Source organism: Berghia stephanieae, chromosome 2, assembly GCF_034508935.2.
Source record: "Berghia stephanieae isolate SIO BIC M18660-M18661 chromosome 2, UCSD_Bste_1.3, whole genome shotgun sequence".
In the NCBI taxonomy this organism is placed as follows: domain Eukaryota; kingdom Metazoa; phylum Mollusca; class Gastropoda; order Nudibranchia; family Aeolidiidae; genus Berghia; species Berghia stephanieae.
In genome coordinates this window covers 924,587-949,586 of record NC_088361.1, presented here as the reverse complement: position 1 = coordinate 949,586, position 25,000 = coordinate 924,587, and the positions used below count along the sequence as shown (strand labels likewise).

The 25,000-nt window shown below is 36.5% G+C and overlaps 1 protein-coding gene across 4 annotated transcripts in view; it reads right to left on the bottom strand.

The window, feature by feature from the left end:
• Nucleotides 1–2,301: 2,301 nt before the first annotated feature.
• The window catches only part of LOC144964137 (uncharacterized), a 37,169-nt gene continuing 14,470 nt past the window's right edge, over nucleotides 2,302–25,000 (bottom strand). For all 4 annotated transcript variants that reach the window (XM_078898070.1, XM_078898068.1, XM_078898069.1 and 1 more), the window contains 5 exons: nucleotides 19,604–19,936; nucleotides 16,051–16,335; nucleotides 13,777–13,851; nucleotides 12,232–12,297; nucleotides 2,302–10,565 (listed from right to left, as the gene is read on the bottom strand). In XM_078898070.1, the coding sequence (XP_078754196.1) occupies nucleotides 10,246–10,565; nucleotides 12,232–12,297; nucleotides 13,777–13,851; nucleotides 16,051–16,335; nucleotides 19,604–19,936 (1,079 nt within the window). In that variant the 3' untranslated portion in view covers nucleotides 2,302–10,245. The remainder of the gene's footprint in view (nucleotides 10,566–12,231; nucleotides 12,298–13,776; nucleotides 13,852–16,050; nucleotides 16,336–19,603; nucleotides 19,937–25,000) is intronic.

Here is a 25,000-nt window from a genome sequence, read left to right as displayed (position 1 = left end):
TCAGTGTTTGGTATTTTGTTCTTTTTTGAAGATGTTATGAGCAATATTGAGACCTTAAAAAATGCATAGCAGACTATCTGGAAGGTTTGATAAGTTTTATTGGTTTTCTTTTGAATAAGTATATTGCGTGATCTATTCAGTTTTATTGAGTCAGTCGGTTTATTTGGAGAGGGAGATTTCTACACTACATTTTGTATACATTTGATCATTGGAAAAAAAAAGTGCATAGTCTTTCTCTTCTGTTGATAATGTTATTGTATCTTTTTTTTATTTTTAAGATTTCGAGTTGAACAGGTATCTATTGTTTTTAAAATGATTTATTTGATGACATTTTATTATGAAAATTTGTATTAAAAATTGAATTGTAATCTCATGAGAACGTGTCTTTTATCGACACCAATGATTTGGTGCTTATGGTGTTACTTATAATCATTTATTTTATAAGCATTTTGGTGTGTCCCTCTTAGTTGGATACTGTTGTTTAACCCGAGTCAGGTACACACATTGATAAATTGATCTTGGAATCTACATCTGTTCCTTGTTTAAACCATGATTTAATTGAGTATTAGTTAGGGAAGACCGTAGAATAACTATTTGAAGCATTGAATTGAAATGATAACATATATCGCAAATCCGTTTGTCTCACCATCTTATGAGTGCTTTCAAGTATAAATTTACAATCTTGTTCCTTCACAGTATTTTCCTCTTTAAATGAGCTACAAGTTTTACGAGTATCTTAAAAACCTGAACATTCTCACTTGCTGTGTCTTCTACCCCCATTTCTGCTTTTCTTTTCCATTTCATGCGTTGTCTTTGTTCTGGATAGGGATTGCTTGTTTGTTTTGTTTTTTTTCTCCTGGTCCTGGGAGGGAGACAGTCAAATGTATAGTACATTTTTTCTAGAGATAATAATTTTTTTTTATAAATCGCCTCTCTGTTACTGTTATGTTATATTTTATAATTAATAATTTTGAATACTGTATATGTATACTGTACGTTGTAAACATTTTATTGGGATCTGTTGCACATCAATGAATTTCTCATGAAATCTTCTGTTCCCTTTTTGATCCAGTACCCCCTTGTATCCCTTTTTGATCCAGTACCCCCTTGTATCCCTTTTTGATCCAGTACCCCCTTGTATTCCTTTTTGATCCAGTACCCCCTTGTATCCCTTTTTCTTCCGTGATTTTTACTTGAGAACCTACAATTTTCCTCTATCATTTTCCATTTTAATGACTCTGAAATGATCCTATAGTGTCGCAAGCACCGTCAAACCACTAAAACCAAACAAACATACAATTACAATCTTTTACCTGTACATTTATTTTCCTCTTTTCTGATGCTGGAATGAACTAAATGTGTCGCACACTGTAAATTGTAAAACTCCTTATAAATATCTCACCAACACATCAGTAATAATAGTCAAATGACTGTTTGGGGTTCCTGACCTCCCATAGTGGGCAGGGAGGTTACTTACTGGGTCTTCTATACCCCTGTAATATCTGTTTTCCAACTTGCTTTCTCTCTTTGTCTTGGAGTGAGATTGCTTGGTTTTGTCTTTTCCCTAGTCAAAGTCCTTGGCTGAGGGGGAAATCGTAAAATGTATAGTTAAAGTTTTGGGAGATTATATTTTTTTTCCCCTTGTAAATCATCTCCCTGATATGTATTGTTATATTATATGATTTGTGGGATTCTGTGTTGGTGTCTGGATGAGACTAAGTACATTGATGGTTTGCCCTTGGAATATACATCTGTTCCCTATTCAAACGAGTCCCTTTTATCTTACTTTTTCTTGTGTGCTTTCAAATGTAAATCTAGAATTTTTTGGAATATCCCATTTCCACCTTTTTACTGTTGCTGATATGACCTGTGTCGCAAGCGACGTAAAACCCTTAAAAACAAACAGACAATAGTCAAATGGCTATTCTTATTTATCTTTTCAAGCTGCAACATTTACACCAATACATCGTAAAACCAACTGGTTCATGATTCCAGTCCGGACCGATTAAAATGTTTTTCTATACAAGCCTTTACTTGAATTCTGTCAAGGGTCATAGGCACCTAAGTGGAATACACTTTTTATTCGATTGCCATTCCTTATTTTTAGCATCATTGTTTTTCATTATGATTGTATATTTGCTCATTCTTAAGATTCTATATTTGATTTATTCACAACATTTAATCTATAGATGATTATGTAGAAAAAACTTCAATTGAGAATAATTTTCACCATACTAAAATACGAATGTTATTTTATATGAATATGTGGGCTGCCAATCCCTTCTCTTGTGTGTGTGTGTGTGTGTGTGTGTGTGTGTGTGTGTGTGTGTGTGTGTGTGTGTGCGTGTGTTTGCGTTTATGTGTGTGTGTGTGTATGTGTGTATTGAAGAATGATGTGTGAGATCCTCAGGGGAATCAATTGCTCCTGGGTGGGGTTCCCTACCTCCACAGTGGGCAGGGAGGTACTTACCATGTCTTCTATCCCCTTATATCTGTTTTCCAACATGCTCTCTGTCTTTGTCTTGGAATGAGATTACTTGGTTTTGTTCTGGCCCTGACCAGAGTCCTAGCTGGGAGGGAAACAGTTGAATGCATAGTTATTGTTTTGGGAGATGATATTTTTTTTCCTTGTAAATCATCTCTCTGTTATGTATTAGTATACTTGTTATTTTTATTGTATAATGAAATGTAAGCATTTGAGTGTATTCCTCTTTGTTGGATTTTGTGCTTGTGTCCTGATGAGACTTATAGGTGATCTCAAACCAAGTACATTGATGGTATGCTCTTGGAATCTACATCTGATCCCTATTTGTTCCCAGTTCCCCTATGTCTTACTTTTTCTTGGGTGCTTTAATTGTAATTCTAGAACTTTCGACTATCCCATTTTTTCCCTTTTTACTGGCGCTGATATAACCTAAATGTGTTACAAGCGCCGTAAAACCCTTAAAAACAAAAAACAAACAAACAATCAATTGCTCATTTTGTCAGTGGCTTTATATCCTTGTTTTGTGATTCGATCAGACTCTTGCCTGGGATCTTTTTCTGGGGAGTAGATTGTCAGATGGATGTTTATTTTGTGAGTTATTATATTTATTTTTATTATAAACTGTCTTTCTATATTTTGTGCTATAAAGAATTGTGTGATAAAAATAAAAAATAAAAATTATTCCCAGCATGGCTTGACTTGATTTTGTCCATAACCTCGCTAGGGAGTGTGGCCTTGACTGAAGTTCACAGCTGGGAGCAAATAGTCAAATGTATAGTTATACTTTTTAAAAATTATATTTTTCCTTGTAAGTCATCTCTCTCTTACTGGGTGGGGATCCTGACCTCCCATAGTGGGCAGGGAGGTACATGCTGTGTCTGCTATCCCCTCATACCCGTTTTCCAATTGTTTCCTGTCATTGTCTTGGAATGAGATTACTTAATTTTGTCCTGATCCTTGCCAGAGTTCCTTGGCGGGGAGGGAAAGAGTTGAATGTATAGTTATAGTTTTGGGAGATGATATTTTTTTCCTTGTAAATCATCTCTCTGTTATGCATTGTATTATGTTTAGTTTACTTATTATTATACGATTGGTCCCTCTTAGTTGGGACTTGTGCTTGTGTCTGGATGAGACTTTTAGGTGATCTCAAACTAAGTACTTTGACGGTGTGCTCTTGGAATCTGCATCTGTTCCCTGTTTGAATCAATTCCCCTTTGTCTTACCTTTTCTTTTGTGCTTTATTTGTAATTCTAAAACTTTTTACTATCCCATTTTCTTCCTTTTTACTGGCGCTGATATGACCTTAATGTGTTGCAAGCGCCGTAAAACCCTTTTTTAAAAATCTCTCTCTTATGTCATTTCATCATTCCTTTAATTCTTTACATTCCTTGTTGAACACAAGGCTTAATCAGTACATCTCCACCTTATTCTGTTCTTTGTCTTCTTCATCTCTCCCCAGGACATTCCAGCCAACTTCACCGCTTCCTCACAAGACCTTCTCCATGTTTTCTTTGGCCGTCCAACCTTAGGTTCCAGTCCACAGCTTGTCTCGTGATGTCTGTTGTTGGTTTTCTAAAAGTCTGACCAAACCATTTCCATTTTCTTGTTGAGATTTGTTCGCTAATTTCCTCTTGTCCAGCTTTTAACCACAAATCTTGATTACTGATTTTCTCAGGCCATCTGATACCGAGTATGTTTCAAAGTCATCTGTTTGTGAAGGTTTGAAGTTTTTTTACAAAGAGGTCACGTTCCATGTTTCTGAGCCATACAGAAGGACTGCTTTTACGTTAGTGCTGTATATTCCGAATTTGTTTTACATTGATATATTATTTGTTGAGTTCCATATAGGTCTGAGGGTGATAAATGTATGTCTTGCTTTTCCCATTCTAGCCTTTATGTCTTCATCTGTCCCTCCAGATGTTGAAACAATGCTATCCAAATACGTAAATTTGTCTTCGTCCTTCAGATTGTTTCCATTTACTGAGATGAGTGTTGTGTTATTGTTTAGTAATCTGGTCTCCTCTATTTTCTTTGTGTTTATTCCTAAACCAGTCTGTGCTGCTTCCTTGACAAGTCTGTTTTTTACTGTAAATGTTGGTGGGATTATGACAATAAACAAATATCGGCAAAGTCAAGGTCTTCTCGATATTGAGTTAGGTTCAATTCTAATCCAGTCTTTTTATCCCCCACAGTTCTGCGCATTGTCCAATTACTTTTAGAAATATTTTGGCGAAAGAAGACATTCCTGCTTCACTCCAGTTTTGATCTCAATGGAATTAGAAAGTGTTCCATTACTTGGCAGCTTGGTTGATCATATAGCTGTTTAATAAGATTTATATGGTATGCCGTAATGATGTAGTATTTTCCAAATAACTTCCATATCAATATTGTCGATTGCCTTTTCAAAATCAATAAAATTCATATAAAGTGGTGATTTCCACTCAAGAGACCGTTCTATCATAATCCAGATCGTTGATGGTCGATACAGGATCTGTTTTGGGTTTTTTTCAGCTTGCTCACAACGAAGTTTCCCATCGTGTGCAGTTTTCCGCCTTTCAAATATCACTCGAGTAAAAACTTGACTGGGAATTGAGAGGGCATACTGCCTCGCCAGTCCTTAAAATCCCCTAGGTCTTCTATTTTAGGGAGCTTGAAAACATACCCTATCTTCCAATATGAAGGGATTTGGTTTTGACTCCATATTTTCAAAAATTGAAGTAGGAACATGTCCAATGTAGTGTTTAAATTCGTTTTGAAGGCCTCTGGGGGCACACCATCTGGTCCTGGAGTTTTCCATTATTCATTCCTTTTAATAACTTCGTTTATTTCTACTCTAGATAAGGGTGCTGAATTTGAATCTAACCTTGTTTCAGCTGGTTGTATTTCTGGGGTTGTGTCAGGTGGAGTCCGATATAGGAGATTTCTGAAATGTCCCAATCATCCATTTCTCTATTCAATTTTTGTTAACCCAGTAAATACAATATTATGTTAGCTTTATATTTTTACCAGGGTACGGCTGGTATTCCTACGTTCAACCCTCCTTTTTCCTGGCTTCTCTGTTATGTACTGTTTTAGTTTTTGTTTTGTTTTTAATTTAACATTTTAAAAATCAATTTGAGTTTATTGCTCATAGTGATATCTTGTGATATCATATGTGATTGTGACTGGATGGGATTTTTAGTTTTCGGTGATCTCAACCTAAGCACATTGATAGTTTGCTCTTGGAATCTGCTTCTGTTTCCTATTTCAGCCAGTTACCTTTGTCTTTATTTTCCTAGGTACTTTTAATTGTAGATCTAGAATTCTTTATACTATGCCATCCTCTTCTTTTCACCAGTGCTGAAATGGCATGAACGTGTTGAACTGCAGTAAAACTTTTAAAAACAAAGTTTGCTTGAGTGGTTTTATATTTGTCTGACTTACAGTGCATTCATGTGCCTGCAACTCAAAAAGTCTTTCTGGCACCAAATACGTCGTTTAACTTTCCAATTGTGATATTTAAACAACCAGGTGTTGAAATGATCAACAAGTGGTGCAAACACTTAAAAATTTTAATCTTATCACATACGTAACCTATTGACTTGAAACGGTAACATGTTGTAATGAGTCAGATTACCAAACGTGATTTTAAAGTTAAGATGACCAGACAGTTGACATTTTAGTTTTTTTCAATTGAAGGCCATGGGCCTTGATAAAACATCAATTTAACCAAGTTTTATTATTTTTGACTACACATTTACATTTTAGCACCTAAACCTCGGACATGTAATACCGTTTGGAGGCGTTAGGTTACATTTGTAAAGACCAAAGACAAATGTTTTGTTTATTTGTTTATATATTTTAGACAATACAATTCCAAACACAAATGCCTTTACTTGATATAATATTAAAGTGTGGTTGCCTGTATATGTACTTGATACGATAATTTACAATTGGAATGGACGCCGCACAATGTTTTGTACTCGCCATTTTTTATACCCAAAATACCCAAAATACTAGTCCCAAAATTGTTTCAACATATATAGTCTTTTACTAAAGATACTTGACGGTTTTGTTCCACAATTATTTCATTACTGGTTGGAACAAATTCAATGACACATACAAATTTGGAATTTGGAAACTAAACAGAACTAGTTTTCTTTGGTGTATAATTTATTGAATGTTTGTAAACTTTTAAAAAGTCGCAGACATTTAAAACCAATCATTAAAAATCGATTTTGCTAAATCGAGCACAAACTTGATATCAGCACACATGCCACACGTAAGTATTTTGTATGTCCACCGTTATAATTGATCAATGCCATAACTGTTTGTCTCATTGACGTTGTTAGCTGATTGGCTGTTTCTGTTGGTATATCAGTCCAAATTGTACAAGGCTTGACTGAAAAGTCTTGCCACCCGTCGGATATTTTCGATTGTATTACACGCATATGTGTGTCCTTTAGATCAAAATGTACGCAATTTATTCTTCCATTATGTCACCAAATTTTATTTAGCGACTATTTTTGTTTGATTTTAAATTATCTTATTTGAAAGAACCCCAATACCAAAATGTCGGCATGACTTCAAACTATTTACAACTACAATTTGTCGGCTATCTAATAAATAAGATTTAAACCGAGTACCGTACCAGAATTACCGAAAGCTATTTCTAAACTGATGATACATTGCAGACTTATTAACCAGTTAACTGGCATACTCTGAAAAGACACGTATTTAAATACGTCCTTCAAATATCGATCGATTGAAAGGATCCTCATCTTGGAATAGAAAACCTCTCAAACCCGGAACCATATTTGAAAGACGATTTTTTTTTTTCGGCCAAAGTTTTAAATGTGTGTTCTTCCTAAGTACTGAAGTTTACTGGTTAATATCCCACATGGCAGTACAAATAAATACATAATTACAAACTGGTGTAATTTAGTGTAATATTCATGCAGATAATATATTGGTACTAAAATCAAAAGGGGAACAACTCAGAATACACCTTGAGGCCACTTATAATAAAATCTCGTCTTAAAATCTACCACTTTCCGTCCATGTTGAGTTCATGATGAAGACAAGGCAACGAGAGGAATATCTTTATAAAACAAATTAAAGATATCCTACGACCATTCTTGGTTTAGTTGTCGGAGGAAGGGAACAACTAAAAACCCCAATTTCGTTGTGAAAGAGTTACGGTACATTAAAAAAAAAGAATGATGTAAGGGAAATAACCTATTCATTTCTCTAAACATATATTCACATGGTTATTTCTCCTTGAGTAGATCATGATAATAATATTCAATATCAAACACCCCACTTGATCGGAATAATTATCACCTATACACTACACCTTTTAATTTCAATATTCATAATGGGATACATGCAATTTATGCAATCCGTTATGTAAATTAACATTTTCCCTTCATGAAAACAAATCCTGTACTACGTGTTTACATCTCACTGAAAAAAATTCTATAATCATTACACATAGAGTCCAGATTAAACCCAACTAAAAAATGTACTAAATTAGTTCTAAACAAATAATTTGTACACCAACAAACATTAGCAATGAAGACAATACAAGAATACCCAGACAACTGGATACATGTTTACACAGATGGATCTGCCCACAAAGGAACTAAAAATGCTGGGTATGGGTTTGTAGTAGAATACCCAGATAAAACCTGTGATAAAATCCACAATTCTTGCGGAAGCTCCTGTTCAAACTACGAGGCAGAGGCAGTTGCAATAGAAGCCTCACTGCGACACCTCTCTTCTGTTTTCCAGCTAAACCCTTCAAAACTTCAAAACACTGTCATCTTCACAGACTCCAAATCGGTTCTCCAAGCTCTCGATTTAGATAAACTCTCCTCAACGTTCAATAGTTTAAGATCTCAACTAGATGAATTCCTTACAACACACAGAGTAGACTTATCTCTCCAGTGGATACCGGACATTCAAATATACCAGGAAATGACAATGCAGACAGACTAGCCAGACTCGGATCAACACTTTTACAACCATCAATGCCAGTATCCTTAGACACAGCGAAACAAATAATCAAAACAAATAAGAGAGAAGAATGGATGAACAGTTGGGCAATGAGCACCACGGGTAGATGTATGTTTTCCCATATGACCACTCCTGTAAAGACTGATTGCCTAAATAAGCTCAGAAGTCACCAGCAAAGCATCATCTTTCAACTAAGAACACAACACATACCGCTCAACAACCATTTAAGCAAAATTACAAAAGACGCATCCCCTTCCTGCCCCCTATGTCAACACCCCAATGAAACAGTAACACACCACTTGCTTGAATGTCAACCTCTTGAAGACCTGAGATGCACATTCCTCCCACCAAATCCGAGCATCAGTAACACACTTTATAGTCACCTGGAACAACTACAAAAGACATCTAACTTCTACGTCATGGCACAAGACCGAAGGGCTAGAGCTCAGGTGGTCGCTGGTTCGGATAAGTAAGTAAGTAAGTACACCAAGTTCGCAACAAAAACTTTAAAGATTATGCAAAATACAAGGGCGGGCTGATATAAAAGTGCCGTTTTGTTCTAACTTTTTAGTTTTCAAAGCACATACAAACATAGATAGTATGCGCTTGGCTTAGAAGCTCACAACATTGCCATCCGGAGGTATAACGGACCAACACACAAAACTATGTGTAACCTTGAATGTTTATAGTCTGGTTAATACAATTTAGTGAGAATTACTCATAAACATGGATGGAAAAAAACAGTAATAAAGACCTGAGTGACGTCAACTTCATTCTATCTATATGAAAAGAAAGTTTAGAATCTCAGCTATATATCAGACCCTTAATTTCCCTGGCCTCGCGGATTTTTTTTTTTTTCACAGCTTGCGGCCGCAAAATTAGGAAAAATTTTCTGATTTGCATTGCAACCGCAAAATCTGCACATTATGCAAATTTTTGACAAATTCTTTGATTCTTTTTTATAATTATTTTTGTTCTGCTGATGTTGAAAGGAGTTTTTCTTTGTAAAATATGATTTTAAGTGATCCAAGGAGAAGTTTGGGCCAGGCAACCCTGGAAGCTTTGGGACAGCATGTCTCAACGGAACGGTCTTTGCTTCGTACACAAAAGGTACCGAGTTCGATCACCCGCTGCGTTGAGCAGTCACCTCGCCCTAGCTCAGTTGGCGGCGCTGCTCTGCGGCTGACGCCTGGGTTATTCCAGTCTTCCCTTGGAATAGACCCTAAAGACAAGTTTCCCCATGGGGATGAATAAAGGGAATTTTATTTTATTTATTATTTTATTTTTCTATATTATAACAATTTCATTGACAGCAATTTTTTATTGTCATTTTGTTCTCCCAACTTTCTGCCTATTTCCAAAATCAGCATAATTTCTGGCAAAATTTGCCATTTTTTATCTCATAATTTTGCATAATTTTGAGTTTGAACTTACGTAATTCCACGAGGATATTCTATTACATGGGTTGCATGTAGTTAGTTGTTAGGGTGTGATACAACACATTTAGAAACCTGCAAAATGTTTGCAAGATTTACTTAGATTCACCTGCAAAATTCATCAATTTTGAAATATTTTTTGCAAAAATCCGCGGGGTCAGATTTCCATATACTCACCATCACGAGCAACACAGAGCTGACAACGCCAAACTAGTTGAAGATTCCCTGTGATTTTGCTCGGCACCATCTACGGACCATCTGCTTTCTTTTCAAAAACTTCTTGAGCTGAGAGAACAAGAAATAGATGGAGTATATTCAGCACCTATCTTATCCATCGTAAGGGGAAGTTACATCTTGACTTCTAATAGGTTTCATTTCAATGTCCAATAAACGATTAAAGACGTATTTAGGATCTGGTAAAGGCCGTGATATAACATCGTATCCTGGAGTTGCCACGTCGCATTGAGGCCGAGAAATTAGGCCATCGCTATCAATCTCTTCATAGACACCGTGCATGGAGTCGAGTAGTACTTGGTCTTGGGGTATATTATATCGTCGTTCGTGTAAATGCTCTAGGAGACCCTCAATTCGTTGTAGGCGATCAGATATTTGATGATTTCCTTCATTTCCTTGATCTTCGTTGCCACCTAAAACATGAAAAAGAAAGAAGATACATCAACATTGCAATTTATTTTCCAAAAATGTGATCCAAAACCTGGCAAATCGAAAATCGAAATCAGTATTATGACATGGTGGGACAAATTTTCTGAAATTTAATTTTAAGTAAACTTTAAGACTTAAGTAGCCAAATAAACTACATTCATTACGGGGAGCATACTATTTTGAATAGGACAATCATTTAGACCAAGAAGTAAGTATTTACGTCTATTTTTTACCTCTCGTGGAAGGGGAGACAAGTGTAAAATCAAAGTGTATGTAAATCATCTTTTTAATATGTATTGTTAGATTTATTGTTTTGAACGAATAATGTAAGCATTTGAGTTTGTTTCTCTTAGTGGTTTCATGCGCGTGTCTGGATGGGACTTTTATGTGATCTCAAACTCTTGGAATCTACAAAGTTCCCTATTTGTTGTACCAATCCCCTTAATCTTACTTTATCTTTAGTGCTTTAAATATTATTCTAGAATATTTTAACAATCTCTTTTTCTTCCTTTTTACTGGCGCTGATATGGCCAAAACATGTTGCAAGCGCCGTAAAACCCTTAATAATAAACAAATAAACCAGTGCTAGGTAAGCAGGGGTGGAATCGGAATAAATCTAGGAAGGAGTAAAAGGAGGCTCGAATGCGTTTAAAAATGACGAAAATTCCTATGGTACACATTTTCATTGGTTCCCTTTGCGCAATACAATTCATCTCGCATTATTCATTCCTCTATCTATCAGGCCTCGTGGATCTAATAAATTATCCGTTTCGTCCATTGCAAGTTATCTGTTATAATAATAATAATAATAATAATACATGACATTTATAACGCGCATTTTCATCACTGGGTGATGCTCAATGCGCGAAACAATAATACAGTGACATTATTATACAAATGAAACATTATACAAACTACATCAACATAATATTATCATTATAGTTATTTAGAATTATTTTTATCTGACTTTGCTCATCACAAGTAATCCATTCACACCCAAGCTGAATGTGATAACTTGCACCAAGTGCATTTGCCAAGGGATCCACGGCGTCATATTATTCACAAAGTCAGCATGGCACAGCGGTAAGGTACTTGCTTTGTGCCCAGAAAGTATCGAGTTTGACTCCCTGTCGCACTGGGCAGCCTTGAGCAAGTCACTTCCCCCCAGCCCAATTTTCTACACTGTTGTTCACACATGGGTTATCAATTCTTCCATTGGAATAAACCTCAAAGACCATAATGATCGCTGTGCAAATCAATCCCCCAGTCCTTTCAACGTCTGACAAGCGGAAGGGAGTCTCAAGCGGCCCAAAAACAGAACTGAACGTAACACAATATCTACTATTTGTGCTCAAAGCGCTTTAAAGTTTAAAGGTTTCCCAAGCCTACATGAACACTTAACATGTCCGACGAGACTTAGCGTCAGTAATGCGCTGCTATATATTTTCCATAGAGACAACACTGTATCAGGCCAGGAATTCATTTTATTAGAATGAGTAAAGAGCCGGTTTCAACCTTGAGCCGCTAACAAAATCACTCGAGACCCGGGAGCTACAAGTCAGAATACAATCGCCATACCACAGGTCAAAATAATTGTAACTACTCTCTAAAGAGGTAACTTTAATATGAGAAAAATAGAAAGGTACTTACGAGGTTCACCCAAATTTGTGCCTTCTGAAGGCGATGTCCCATTCTCTCGTTCTTCGTCATTATCACCTGAAGAATAAGTTAAAGAAATTATTAAATCATTTCCTACAAAGACATACATTTTTGATCAGATACAAACATCATTAGTAATTATTCCAAATCATTTCCTTTCACCTTTTATTTGTTCAAATACATAGACCTCTAACAACAGGGCTTGTACCCCATTTGTATAGGTATACAATTGTGTTTTACTTTTGTAAAATTCAAAGCCGTCCCCATTTCTTCTGAATAATTCTGCCCCATCTATCATTATCTTTTCTCCTTAAAATTCCCAAGAAAGTGGTTGTTAGGCAACTTTAAAAAACATTTAATTGAATATAATCTTCATGAATGTTACAAATCTACCTGAATACAGTGTGTGTGTGTGTGTGTGTGTGTATAATGAATTGCTTCGGTAGCTAATGATACATGATATCAAATATGACTCGTGGGTTGATAGGTTACTTGGTAAAGTCTGTGACGAACATTATAGAAGTTAGTAAAACAAAAGTTTGCACAACAATCAACTTGCATAATTCTATCCCTCCCATAGCCTGTCATTACTATATAAAAAGTAACTTTTGAATAATGCTGTGAACTTGTTGGATAAAATAAATTCTAGGATTTATGAATAATTTCGCGTATTCTATTGGTTGAATTGACGTTTTACTTGGCCATCTGCTGAAATAATCTAACGTTTTTTGGGGCCAAATTACCTTTTTTTTTTCACTAAGGTCAAAGAAAAATCAAATCACTCATTTATGCCGCCATTTTTGTTACCTAGGGTTAGAGAACCCGGTATTTAGTGACGGGCAGGCATATTCTTATTGTTTGTAATCGAATATAGTATTCATGAAAAAGTTGGCAAACTATCTGGTCAAATATATTATCAATTTCGATCACGTGACGTAGAATTATTTCCAAACTTTAAGAACATCGTTTATATAAACTTTAAGAAATTGTCCGTATTAAAAATAATTAGAGGAACCACTTCGGGTTTCGGTCCAGTGTAAGTACTCACATATAGTTTGCCGGAAGTTTAACCCATAACCAACGTGCTAAATAAATGATGGCGTCTGTTTTCGAGGAAATTTTGACGAAACAATTGAGTTTTTGATTGTTTAATGAAACTCATAGGTACACAAAAACCATCTTCATTGTTCAAGCCAAGTTTCATTAAAACCCTACAGAAGGTTGTGAAGATATCTACATCAAAGCATGGGTTGTGGAATGTACCATATCCGTATATGAATCGTGAATAATGAATAACAATATGAATAATTTAAAAGATTTACTTAGGTAGAATTTGTTTATTTAATTGCGAAAAAGAAAGATTTCTCATTTCTTATAATTTTAACTTTAAATTACCTATTTGGCATGAGTTTTAACATTAGCAAGTTAACGACGTCTGAGGAGAGAGCTTATCGTTGGTCGATCATTTAAGTTCGAGGAACTTAATCGTTAACTTGCTATTAATACATTTTGACATTTCCATCAGGAATAGCTTACCAGTTGTCAACCAAGGGCATATTACTACAAAAACACCACCGGCCACAATTATTGCTGGTAATACTAAAAGAAACTCTGTTGGAAAAAGAATGAGGTGATGTTAACGAATCTCTATATTTGAGGAAAATAATGCTTGTATTTTCTGTGTGTGCCTTAGAAAAAAGAAACAGAGAGAGAGAGAGAGAGAGAGAGAGAGAGAGAGAGAGAGAGAGAGAGAGAGAGAGAGAGCGTGGACGTGGGAACGAAATATAGATAGAGAGAGATGGATAGAGGGTGAGAGAAAGAGGAGTGTGGAGGGAAAAGAAACAATGAAAAATTAGAGGGAGAGAAAGAAGAGAAAATGTTAGATAAAGATAGATGATAAAAGATAGATATAGTAGTTAATAGATAGATAGATAGATAATAGAGTAGGATAGAAGATAGATAGATAGATAGATAGATAGATAGATAGTTAGATAGATAGTTAGATAGATAGATAGATAGATAGATAGATAGATAGATAGATAGATAGATAGATAGATAGAAAGCACTTTGACCAGCGTCTTATCCAACGGGTAGTAAGCTTGTTACTGTCCATTTAACGAATCCGTTAAACGTCTGATTGATAGAATTTAATGAGAACTAATCGCTCAACTGGTAATTTAAAAGCAATAAAAAAAAGCTGAGTGACGTCAGCATCAATCTTTTTACAGAATGAACACAGTTGACGCCAATCAGCTATTTGTTATTGATTTCAGACAGCCATTTTGGTGATTATTTCTCACTAAAATATAATATTAATCTGACTATTGATGGTGTGCCAAAAAAACTCACATTTTTTAGCCAGAAATAATGTGTCAACACACAAAACTATGTGTAACCTTAAACATTTATAGTCTGATTAATACAATTTATTAATGATAACATAACAAAGAGCTGAATGACGTCAATTTCATTATATCTATAAATGTTCAAGGTTACACACATCCTGTGTGTTGGTATGTTATATCCGACTGTCGGTTGTTGTGAATATTTTAACGCATAGCTTCAATACACTAAACCATTTGTTAAAAAATGTTTCGCATGCACTATCATTACGAGTTGTTTTGTTTTTTGTTTTTGTTTTTGTTTTTTTTATTGTTTTAAAGGGTTTTACGGCGCTTGCAACACATTAAGGTCATATCAGCGCCAGTAAAAAGGAAGAAAATGAGTTACTAAAAAGTTCTAGAATTACAATAAAAGCGCACATAAAAGGTAAGACAAAGGGGAATTGGTTCCAATAGAAAACATATGTAGATTCCAAGAGCACACTATCAAAGTACTTAGTTTGAGATCACCTAAAAGTCTCATCCAGACACAAGCACAGGTCCCCACTAAGAGGAATACACTCAAATGTTTACATATCATAAATAATACAATGCAAAACAGAGAGATGATTTACAAGGGAAAAAATATCATCTCCCAAAACTAACTGTACATCTGACTGTTTCCCTCTCAGCCAGGGTGTCCGGCCAGGGCCAGGACAAAACCAAGTAATCTCATTCCAAGACAAAGACAGAAAGCAAGTTGGAAAACATATATAGGGGGATAGAAGTCACAGTAAGTACCTCCCTGCCCACTATGGGAGGTCAGGAACCTCACTCAGTCATTACGAGTTCAAACTCACAACAATTGTTTTAGGTTTGGGTCAAGATTATCATTAGTTTAGGGTTATGCCTGCATTAGAGTTAGAGTTAAGAATATTGTCAGGATTAGGATGCTGCTAGCACTAGATAAACTTAAGGTTTAGAGTTTGGGTCAAGATTATGCTAGAAGTAGAGTTATAGTTCAGGTTAGGGGTAGACTTACGTTTAGGATTAAGGTTATGATTATAATAACGTTAGAAAGATTTTGATTACTTTATAGGTCGAGTTAGAGTTTTGGGTATTTAGGGTTATGTTGGGATTATGCTTGCATTGAAGTTAGAGTTAAGGTCAGGAATTGGAACATGCTAGCACAAGAGTTAGAATTTAGTTTAGGGTTAGTGTGGGATTATGCTCGTGCTTGGATTAGAGTTAAGGTTAAGATTATGTTTATACACGCACCAGAGTTAAATTTAAGCTTATGTTAGGATTGTGCTTGCGTTAGACTTTCAGTTAAGGTTGGGGTTTGGATTATGCTAGCACTAGATTTAGAGTTAAGGTAAGGATTATACACGAAGAAGAGATAAAATTAAGGTCGGGGTTATGATTGTGCTAGCATTAGAGTTAGAGTTTACGTTGAGATTATACTATTTTTTTAATACGTATAACTTACCATTTACGATTTCAAACTCATACTGCAATGACTCCTTTCCAATAGAAATATTCACAAGACATGTCATGGAGATAAATGCAATCGCTTCCTTACAAAATTTAATAATCACGGTGCCGTTAGGAAATTGTCCTGAAAAATAGTATACATTAAAATCATTCGGGCAGAACACCTCAGTGCGAGGATCCTTGTAGGCAATAACGGGGACTTGCATTTCAATTTCTTGTTTGAATGGTTGAAAATACTGTCGCTTTCTTTGATCAAACCAAGGTGGATATTCAGGTGGGCCTGAAATTATTTTAAAATGACAAAAACAAATACAAATGAAATAGTCATAAATCAGTTAGAATGCAAATCTAGTGTTTTATCGGACATTTAACGTCGAAATGGTTGAATAATAAACTTTTGGAATTTTTGAAGTTTAAGAGAATTAAATACGTACGTAATCGTTTGTATGTGTATGTGTATATGTGTGTATGTTTGTATTTGTGTATGTGTGTGTAATGTGTGTATGTGTATGTGTATGTGTATGTATGTATGTGTGTATATGTGTATCTATCTATCCATCTATCTACCTGTCTGTCTGTCTGTCTGTCTGTCTGTCTGGGTGTATGGGTGTATGGGTGTTTGGGTGTCTGGGTGTATGGGTGTATGGATGGATGGATGGATGTATGGATGGATGTATGGATGTATGTATGTCTGTATGTATGTATGTATGTATATATGTATATGTATGTATGTATGTATGTATGTATGTATGTATGTATATGTATGTATGTTTATGTATGTATTATGTATGTATGTATGTGTATGTATGTATGTATGTATGTATGTATGTATGTATGTATGTATGTATGTATGTATGTATGTATGTTATGTAGTATGTATGTATGTATGTATGTATGTATGTATGTATGTGTGTATGTATTATGTATGTATGTTTGTATGTATGTATGTATGTATGTATGTATGTATGTATGTATGTATGTATGCATATATGTATTGTGTATGTATGTATTATGTATGTATGTTTGTATGTATGTATGTATGTATGTATTTGGAATCAGAATAATCAAGTAGATATATTCCAACACGATAAATCCTCATCCCATAAAAGAGCTCGCCAAATATCCGTTTTCCTAAACGATTCAAATGTAAGGATGAAAACCCCGTAGTCAGCTGTGTCACCTGACATGTATCTCATTGAACATAATATGTCGTGGGCTATTATAAAAAGAAAGCTAAATAAGATGAAAGAAAGCACGACTTCTGTGCAAAATCTGATGACCTGTTTATAAGAATAAATATTATTTGGATTGACATATTAGCAAAAACGGCCTATCAGCTGACATAATGAATATTTTCAAAATCGATTTTTTGATGACTGGTGTTAACTATCGGCGGCTTTTCAACAGTTTACACATATCCAATAAATTATACGCCAAAAGAAAACCAGTTTTGGCAGGTTTCCAAATATGTATAAATGTCATTGTAACTGTTTGAACCGGCATCGAACTATTAGCGTAAACAAAATGTCTATTTTTTTTTGTAAAAAACTATATATATATATATATATATATATATATATATATATATATATATATATATTGCCGAGACGACTCGTTTCTGTGTTTTTTACATTTCTTCAGTCTGAAGAAGTGTAAAAAACACAGAAACGAGTCGTCTCGGCAAAAAAATAATGTGAGTGAAAATTTACATTATATATTAGCTCTAACCACCATTATCGAGCACTTTCGTACCTACAAGTACCCACCAACACTCATAAATATATATATTATATATATATATATATATATATATATATAATATATTGTGTGTGTGTGTGTGTGTGTTTATGTGTGTGTGTATAATGTATATAAATTGTCTGTTTTTATATATATGTGAAGAGGCAATACTTACAAATGACATCAACAATCAAAATCTTATTTGACGTGTGTGCAAATTCGTTAGTGGCCAAGCATTGGTAATCATCATAGTCTAGGCAGGTCATTGTCTTTTTTCCTGTACCCCTAACTCTGAAATCTCCTATTGGCGTTACTTCCAGAGGGACAGTTTCATTTGACCTCATAGCTCTTACAGACAGAACAGGCTTCGGATTTCCCTCAGCCTCGCAGATGAATGTAATGGTATCATTGAATCTCGTCTCTGCTGTTTGTTTTGTCAACCCCGCTAATCGATGATTTTTTTGCATTTGAAACGAACTCAGTTACTGTTGCCTTTTTGTCTGAAATTAACAAATGAATGAATGAATAATTCGTTATGATACGACTCGTGACATATCATTTATATGTGGAGTTAGAGTCTATTATATGTAACATATCAAACTTCAATTTTAACTTGTTAATGTTTGAGGTTGGTTGTATAATTAGACCTTACCCTATACTGCTATTTTCATGACTTCATAGTTGTCTAAAGAAGGTTTTTCCTGCATTTCATTTACAGTACAACACAATTCGTCGATTACACATTCCACAAAGTCACCGATTCAACGAACAATGGCAAAATTCTCAAATTCTGTCTTTCGGGTATTAGAAATTTATTCACAACATCTGCGACGGTTTCATGGTTCCGACGAACATAACTGACACAACCTTGCCCCCCCCCCCCCCCCCCTTTCCGATGATCCCCACAAAGAGAGAGAGAGAGAGAGAGAGAGAGAGAGAGAGAGAGAGAGAGAGAGAGAGGAGAGCAAATTGCGTTGTGTCGTAGCCTTCGTAAACTTATTGCCAGATCGTGACAAAATAATTACGCCATAATACAAGACAATGTTCACGAAAACAAAGTTTTAATACCAATTGCTTCATTTCTTTCCTTGAGCATCACAAACAACAACTCAATTTTCATTTTTGTCTTTGGATCGCCCTCTTGGAATGTGACATGTTTGGTCATTCTCGGGTATAGCTACACAAAATTCCTACCTGTCACCCAAAGCAATCAAACCCACAGATTGAGATTCTTTATCATCACAATAATTTGACACACTGATGACGGAAATGCATTGCGAAACCTGACAACGCTTTGCATATTTTTCAATCGCCGGTGTTAGAATTGTGTGTGATGTTCAGGATCTGTACGGCTGATTGTTTACGGTGACGAGCCACGGATTGTAATGCTCTCAGGCTATAACTATAAGTTTATATAGTCTACGGTTGTTTAGACAAGCGCCTTTCTCCCTCCTTTATACCCGCTATTCCCATATCCACTGACAATATTGGTACTTCTTTGGTAAATTGCAGTTTGAATGCATCTCCATTTGCGTTTACAAACCTAAACAGCCTTAAATGTTCTAAAAGATACGGCCAGTTTCGGTGATTTTGACTGTGGTACACTCCTCGTAGATGTAACCTTAACGATTTATTATTTTATCGATATAATTTATTGAGAACTAATCCCCAAACTTGCAGTCTGAAGACAAAGCAATTAACAGAGCAGTTTGGTGTCAAATTCATTCATTTTATTGTTTGTAAACAGCCATCCATCTTTGTTCGAGTGAATTGAAATTCAGATGAGTCAAAAACCAACTGTCAATACTCACAGTGCACAACCAAATCACATTGACTAAGTTGGTTAGATCCCTGGTACAGTGACACTTTCCCCTGATCCCTTGTTTTGAACACTTTGTGTATCGTCAGAGTAATCATGTAGACATCACCATCCTGGTATATAGTACTGGTGTACATATTCTTAGATAATATACTTTTACAGGCAAGGGATTTGCTGATGTAGCATTCGGTCACGTTCATATACATGACCTCTGTCAGCTGAAGTTGCCAATGCAATAGCTGGTCGCTAGTCGTCTTGTCTTTCGGTATACGCTGAATTATAGTCTGATTATATCCGTCCCAGGTTACATCCTGAGAACATTGATCTGTGAAATAAAGGATAATATAAACTATATACATATTTGAGAAGATGGGTTGAATAACCTGACACACCTCATTCTCCAAAACCTGACACACCTCATTCTCCAAAACCTGATACACCTCATTCTCCAAAACCTGATACACCTCATTCTCCAAAACCTGATACACCTCATTTTCCAAAACCTATTACACCTCATTCTCCAAAACCTATTACACCTCATTCTCCAAAACCTGATACACCTCATTCTCCAAAACCTGATACACCTCATTCTCCAAAACCTGATACACTCATTCTCCCTAAATTCTCCAAAACCTGATACACCTCATTCTCCAAAACCTGACACACCTCATTCTCCAAAACCTGATACACCTCATTCTCCAAAACCTGATACACCACTCCAACTCCTCATCCAAAACCTATACACCTCAATCTCCAAAACCTATTACACCTCATTCTCCAAAACCTGAACACCTCATTCTCCAAAACCTACACACCTCATTCTCCAAAACCTGACACACCTCATTCTCCAAAACCTATTACACCTCATTCTACAAAACCTATTACACCTCATTCTCCAAAACCTGATACACCTCATTCTCCAAAACCTGATACACCTCATTCTCCAAAACCTGATACACCTCATTCTCCAAAACCTATTACACCTCATTCTCCAAAACCTGATACACCTCATTCTCCAAAACCTGAACAACCTCATTCTCCAAAACCTGATACACCTCATTCTCCAAACCTGATACACCTCATTCTCCAAAACCTGATACACCTCATTCTCCAAAACCTGAACACCTCATTCTCCAAAACCTGATACACCTCATCTCCAAAACCTATTACACCTCATTCTCCAAAACCTGATACACCTCATTCCTTCCAAAAACCTAACTACACCTCATTCTCCAAAACCTGATACACCTCATTCTCCAAAACCTATTACACCTCATTCTCCAAAACCTGATACACCTCATTCTCCAAAACCTATACATCACTCTCATTCTCCAAAACCTGATACACCTCATTCTTCAAAACCTGACACACCTCATTCTCCAAATAACCTAGAACACCTCATTCTCCAAAACCTATTACACCTCATTCTCCAAAACCTATACACCTCATTCTCCAAAACCTATTACACCTCATTCTACAAAACCTGATACACCTCATTCTCCAAAACCTGATACACCTCATTCTCCAAAACCTGACACACCTCATTCTCCAAAACCTATTACACCTCATTCTCCAAAACCTGATACACCTCATTCTCCAAAACCTGATACACCTCATTCTCCAAAACCTGATACACCTCAATCTCCAAAACCTATTACACCTCATTCTCCAAAACCTGAAGCACCTCATTCTCCAAAACCTGACACACCTCATTCTCCAAAACCTGACACACCTCATTCTCCAAAACCTATTACACCTCATTCTACAAAACCTGATACACCTCATTCTCCAAAACCTGATACACCTCATTCTCCAAAACCTGATACACCTCATTCTCCAAAACCTGAAACACCTCATTCTCCAAAACCTGATACACCTCATTCTCCAAAACCTATTACACCTCATTCTCCAAAACCTGATACACCTCATTCTCCAAAACCTGATACACCTCATTCTCCAAAACCTATTACACCTCATTCTCCAAAACCTGATACACCTCATTCTACAAAACCTGATACACCTCATTCTCCAAAACCTGAAACACCTCATTCTACAAAACCTATTACACCTCATTCTCCAAAACCTGACACACCTCATTCTCCAAAACCTGACACACCTCATTCTCCAAAACCTATTACACCTCATTCTCCAAAACCTATTACACCTCATTCTACAAAACCTATTACACCTCATTCTCCAAAACCTGAAGCACCTCATTCTCCAAAACCTGACACACCTCATTCTCCAAAACCTGACACACCTCATTCTCCAAAACCTATTACACCTCATTCTCCAAAACCTGATACACCTCATTCTCCAAAACCTGATACACCTCATTCTCCAAAACCTGACACACCTCATTCTCCAAAACCTGATACACCTCATTCTCCAAAACCTGACACACCTCATTCTCCAAAACCTGACACACCTCATTCTCCAAAACCTATTACACCTCATTCTCCAAAACCTGATACACCTCATTCTCCAAAACCTGATACACCTCATTCTCCAAAACCTATTACACCTCCTTCTACAAAACCTATTACACCTCATTCTCCAAAACCTATTACACCTCATTCTCCAAAACCTGACACACCTCATTCTCCAAAATCTGATACACCTCATTCTCCAAAACCTGATACACCTCATTCTCCAAAACCTGATACACCTCATTCTCCAAAACCTATTACACCTCAATCTCCAAAACCTATTACACCTCATTCTCCAAAACCTGAAGCACCTCATTCTCCAAAACCTGACACACCTCATTCTCCAAAACCTGACACACCTCATTCTCCAAAACCTATTACACCTCATTCTACAAAACCTATTACACCTCATTCTCCAAAACCTGATACACCTCATTCTCCAAAACCTATTACACCTCATTCTCCAAAACCTGATACACCTCATTCTCCAAAACCTATTACACCTCATTCTACAAAACCTATTACACCTCATTCTCCAAAACCTGATACACCTCATTCTCCAAAACCTGACACACCTCATTCTCCAAAACCTGACACACCTCATTCTCCAAAACCTATTACACCTCATTCTCCAAAACCTATTACACCTCATTCTCCAAAACCTGATACACCTCATTCTCCAAAACCTGATACACCTCAATCTCCAAAACCTGACACACCTCATTCTCCAAAACCTGATACACCTCATTCTCCAAAACCTGATACACCTCATTCTTCAAAACCTATTACACCTCATTCTCCAAAACCTGATACACCTCATTCTCCAAAACCTGACACACCTCATTCTCCAAAACCTGATACACCTCATTCTCCAAAACCTATTACACCTCATTCTCCAAAACCTATTACACCTCATTCTCCAAAACCTGATACACCTCATTCTCCAAAACCTGATACACCTCATTCTCCAAAACCTGATACACCTCATTCTCCAAAACCTGATACACCTCATTCTCCAAAACCTGACACACCTCATTCTCCAAAACCTGATACACCTCATTCTCCAAAACCTGACACACCTCATTCTCCAAAACCTGACACACCTCATTCTCCAAAACCTATTACACCTCATTCTCCAAAACCTGATACACCTCATTCTCCAAAACCTGATACACCTCAATCTCCAAAACCTGACACACCTCATTCTCCAAAACCTGATACACCTCATTCTTCAAAACCTATTACACCTCATTCTCCAAAACCTGATACACCTCATTCTTCAAAACCTATTACACCTCATTCTCCAAAACCTGATACACCTCATTCTCCAAAACCTGATACACCTCATTCTTCAAAACCTATTACACCTCATTCTCCAAAACCTGATACACCTCATTCTTCAAAACTTATTACACCTCAATCTCCAAAACCTGATACACCTCATTCTCCAAAACCTATTACACCTCATTCTCCAAAACCTGATACACCTCATTCTCCAAAACCTGACACACCTCATTCTCCAAAACCTATTACACCTCATTCTCCAAAACCTGATACACCTCATTCTCCAAAACCTATTACACCTCATTCTCCAAAACCTGATACACCTCATTCTCCAAAACCTATTACACCTCATTCTCCAAAACCTATTACACCTCATTCTCCAAAACCTGACACACCTCATTCTCCAAAACCTATTACACCTCATTCTCCAAAACCTATTACACCTCATTCTCCAAAACCTGATACACCTCATTCTCCAAAACCTGACACACCTCATTCTCCAAAACCTGATACACCTCATTCTCCAAAACCTGATACACCTCATTCTCCAAAACCTATTACACCTCATTCTCCAAAACCTGATACACCTCATTCTCCAAAACCTATTACACCTCATTCTCCAAAACCTGATACACCTCATTCTCCAAAACCTGATATGAAGTGAGTAGAAAAGTGCCAGAAGACAATAGAGAATAAAAAATTGTTCGCGGCGGTGGTGGGGTTTGAACCTGCGACCTTATTGGTACGACAACTCCGCCTGGCAGGTGAGAGCGTGGCTCTACCGTGTGAGCTATCCACGAACACAAAAATATTCATATTAAACCCAAGTCATTTCTAGATCCCTCTCTCACCCACTTCTGGAGATCGCCGATTCGTTCGCACACCACCATCGCGAAGTTATTTTTGACCAGCAGTTAAGCTTAATAGCCAATATTCTCAACACAAACATATAACATAGAAACGATTGAGACATTGAGTATGCTCCGGTATATGGGGTGAATTTTTAATTCAGAAAAGTGAGTGGAGCAGGCACTTATGTTGGTAACAACAAGATATGAAGTGAGTAGAAAAGTGCCAGAAGACAATAGAGAATAAAAATTTTTAGAAATGACTTGGGTTTGATACGAATATTTTTGTGTTCGTGGATAGCTCACACGGTAGAGCCACGCTCTCACCTGCCAGGTGGAGTTGTCGTACCAATAAGGTCGCAGGTTCAAACCCCACCACCGCCGCGAAAATTTTTTTTATTCTCTATTGTCTTCTCGCACTTTTCTACTCACTTCATATCTTGTTGTTACCAACATAAGTGCCATCTTCAAAACCCGATGCACCTCATTCTCCAAAACCTATTACACCTCATTCTCCAAAACCTGACACACCTCATTCTCCAAAACCTATTACACCTCATTCTCCAAAACCTATTACACCTCATTCTCCAAAACCTATTACACCTCATTCTCCAAAACCTGATACACCTCATTCTCCAAAACCTATTACACCTCATTCTCCAAAACCTGATACACCTCATTCTCCAAAACCTGACACACCTCATTCTCCAAAACCTATTACACCTCATTCTCCAAAACCTATTACACCTCATTCTCCAAAACCTGACACACCTCATTCTCCAAAACCTGATACACCTCATTCTCCAAAACCTGATACACCTCATTCTC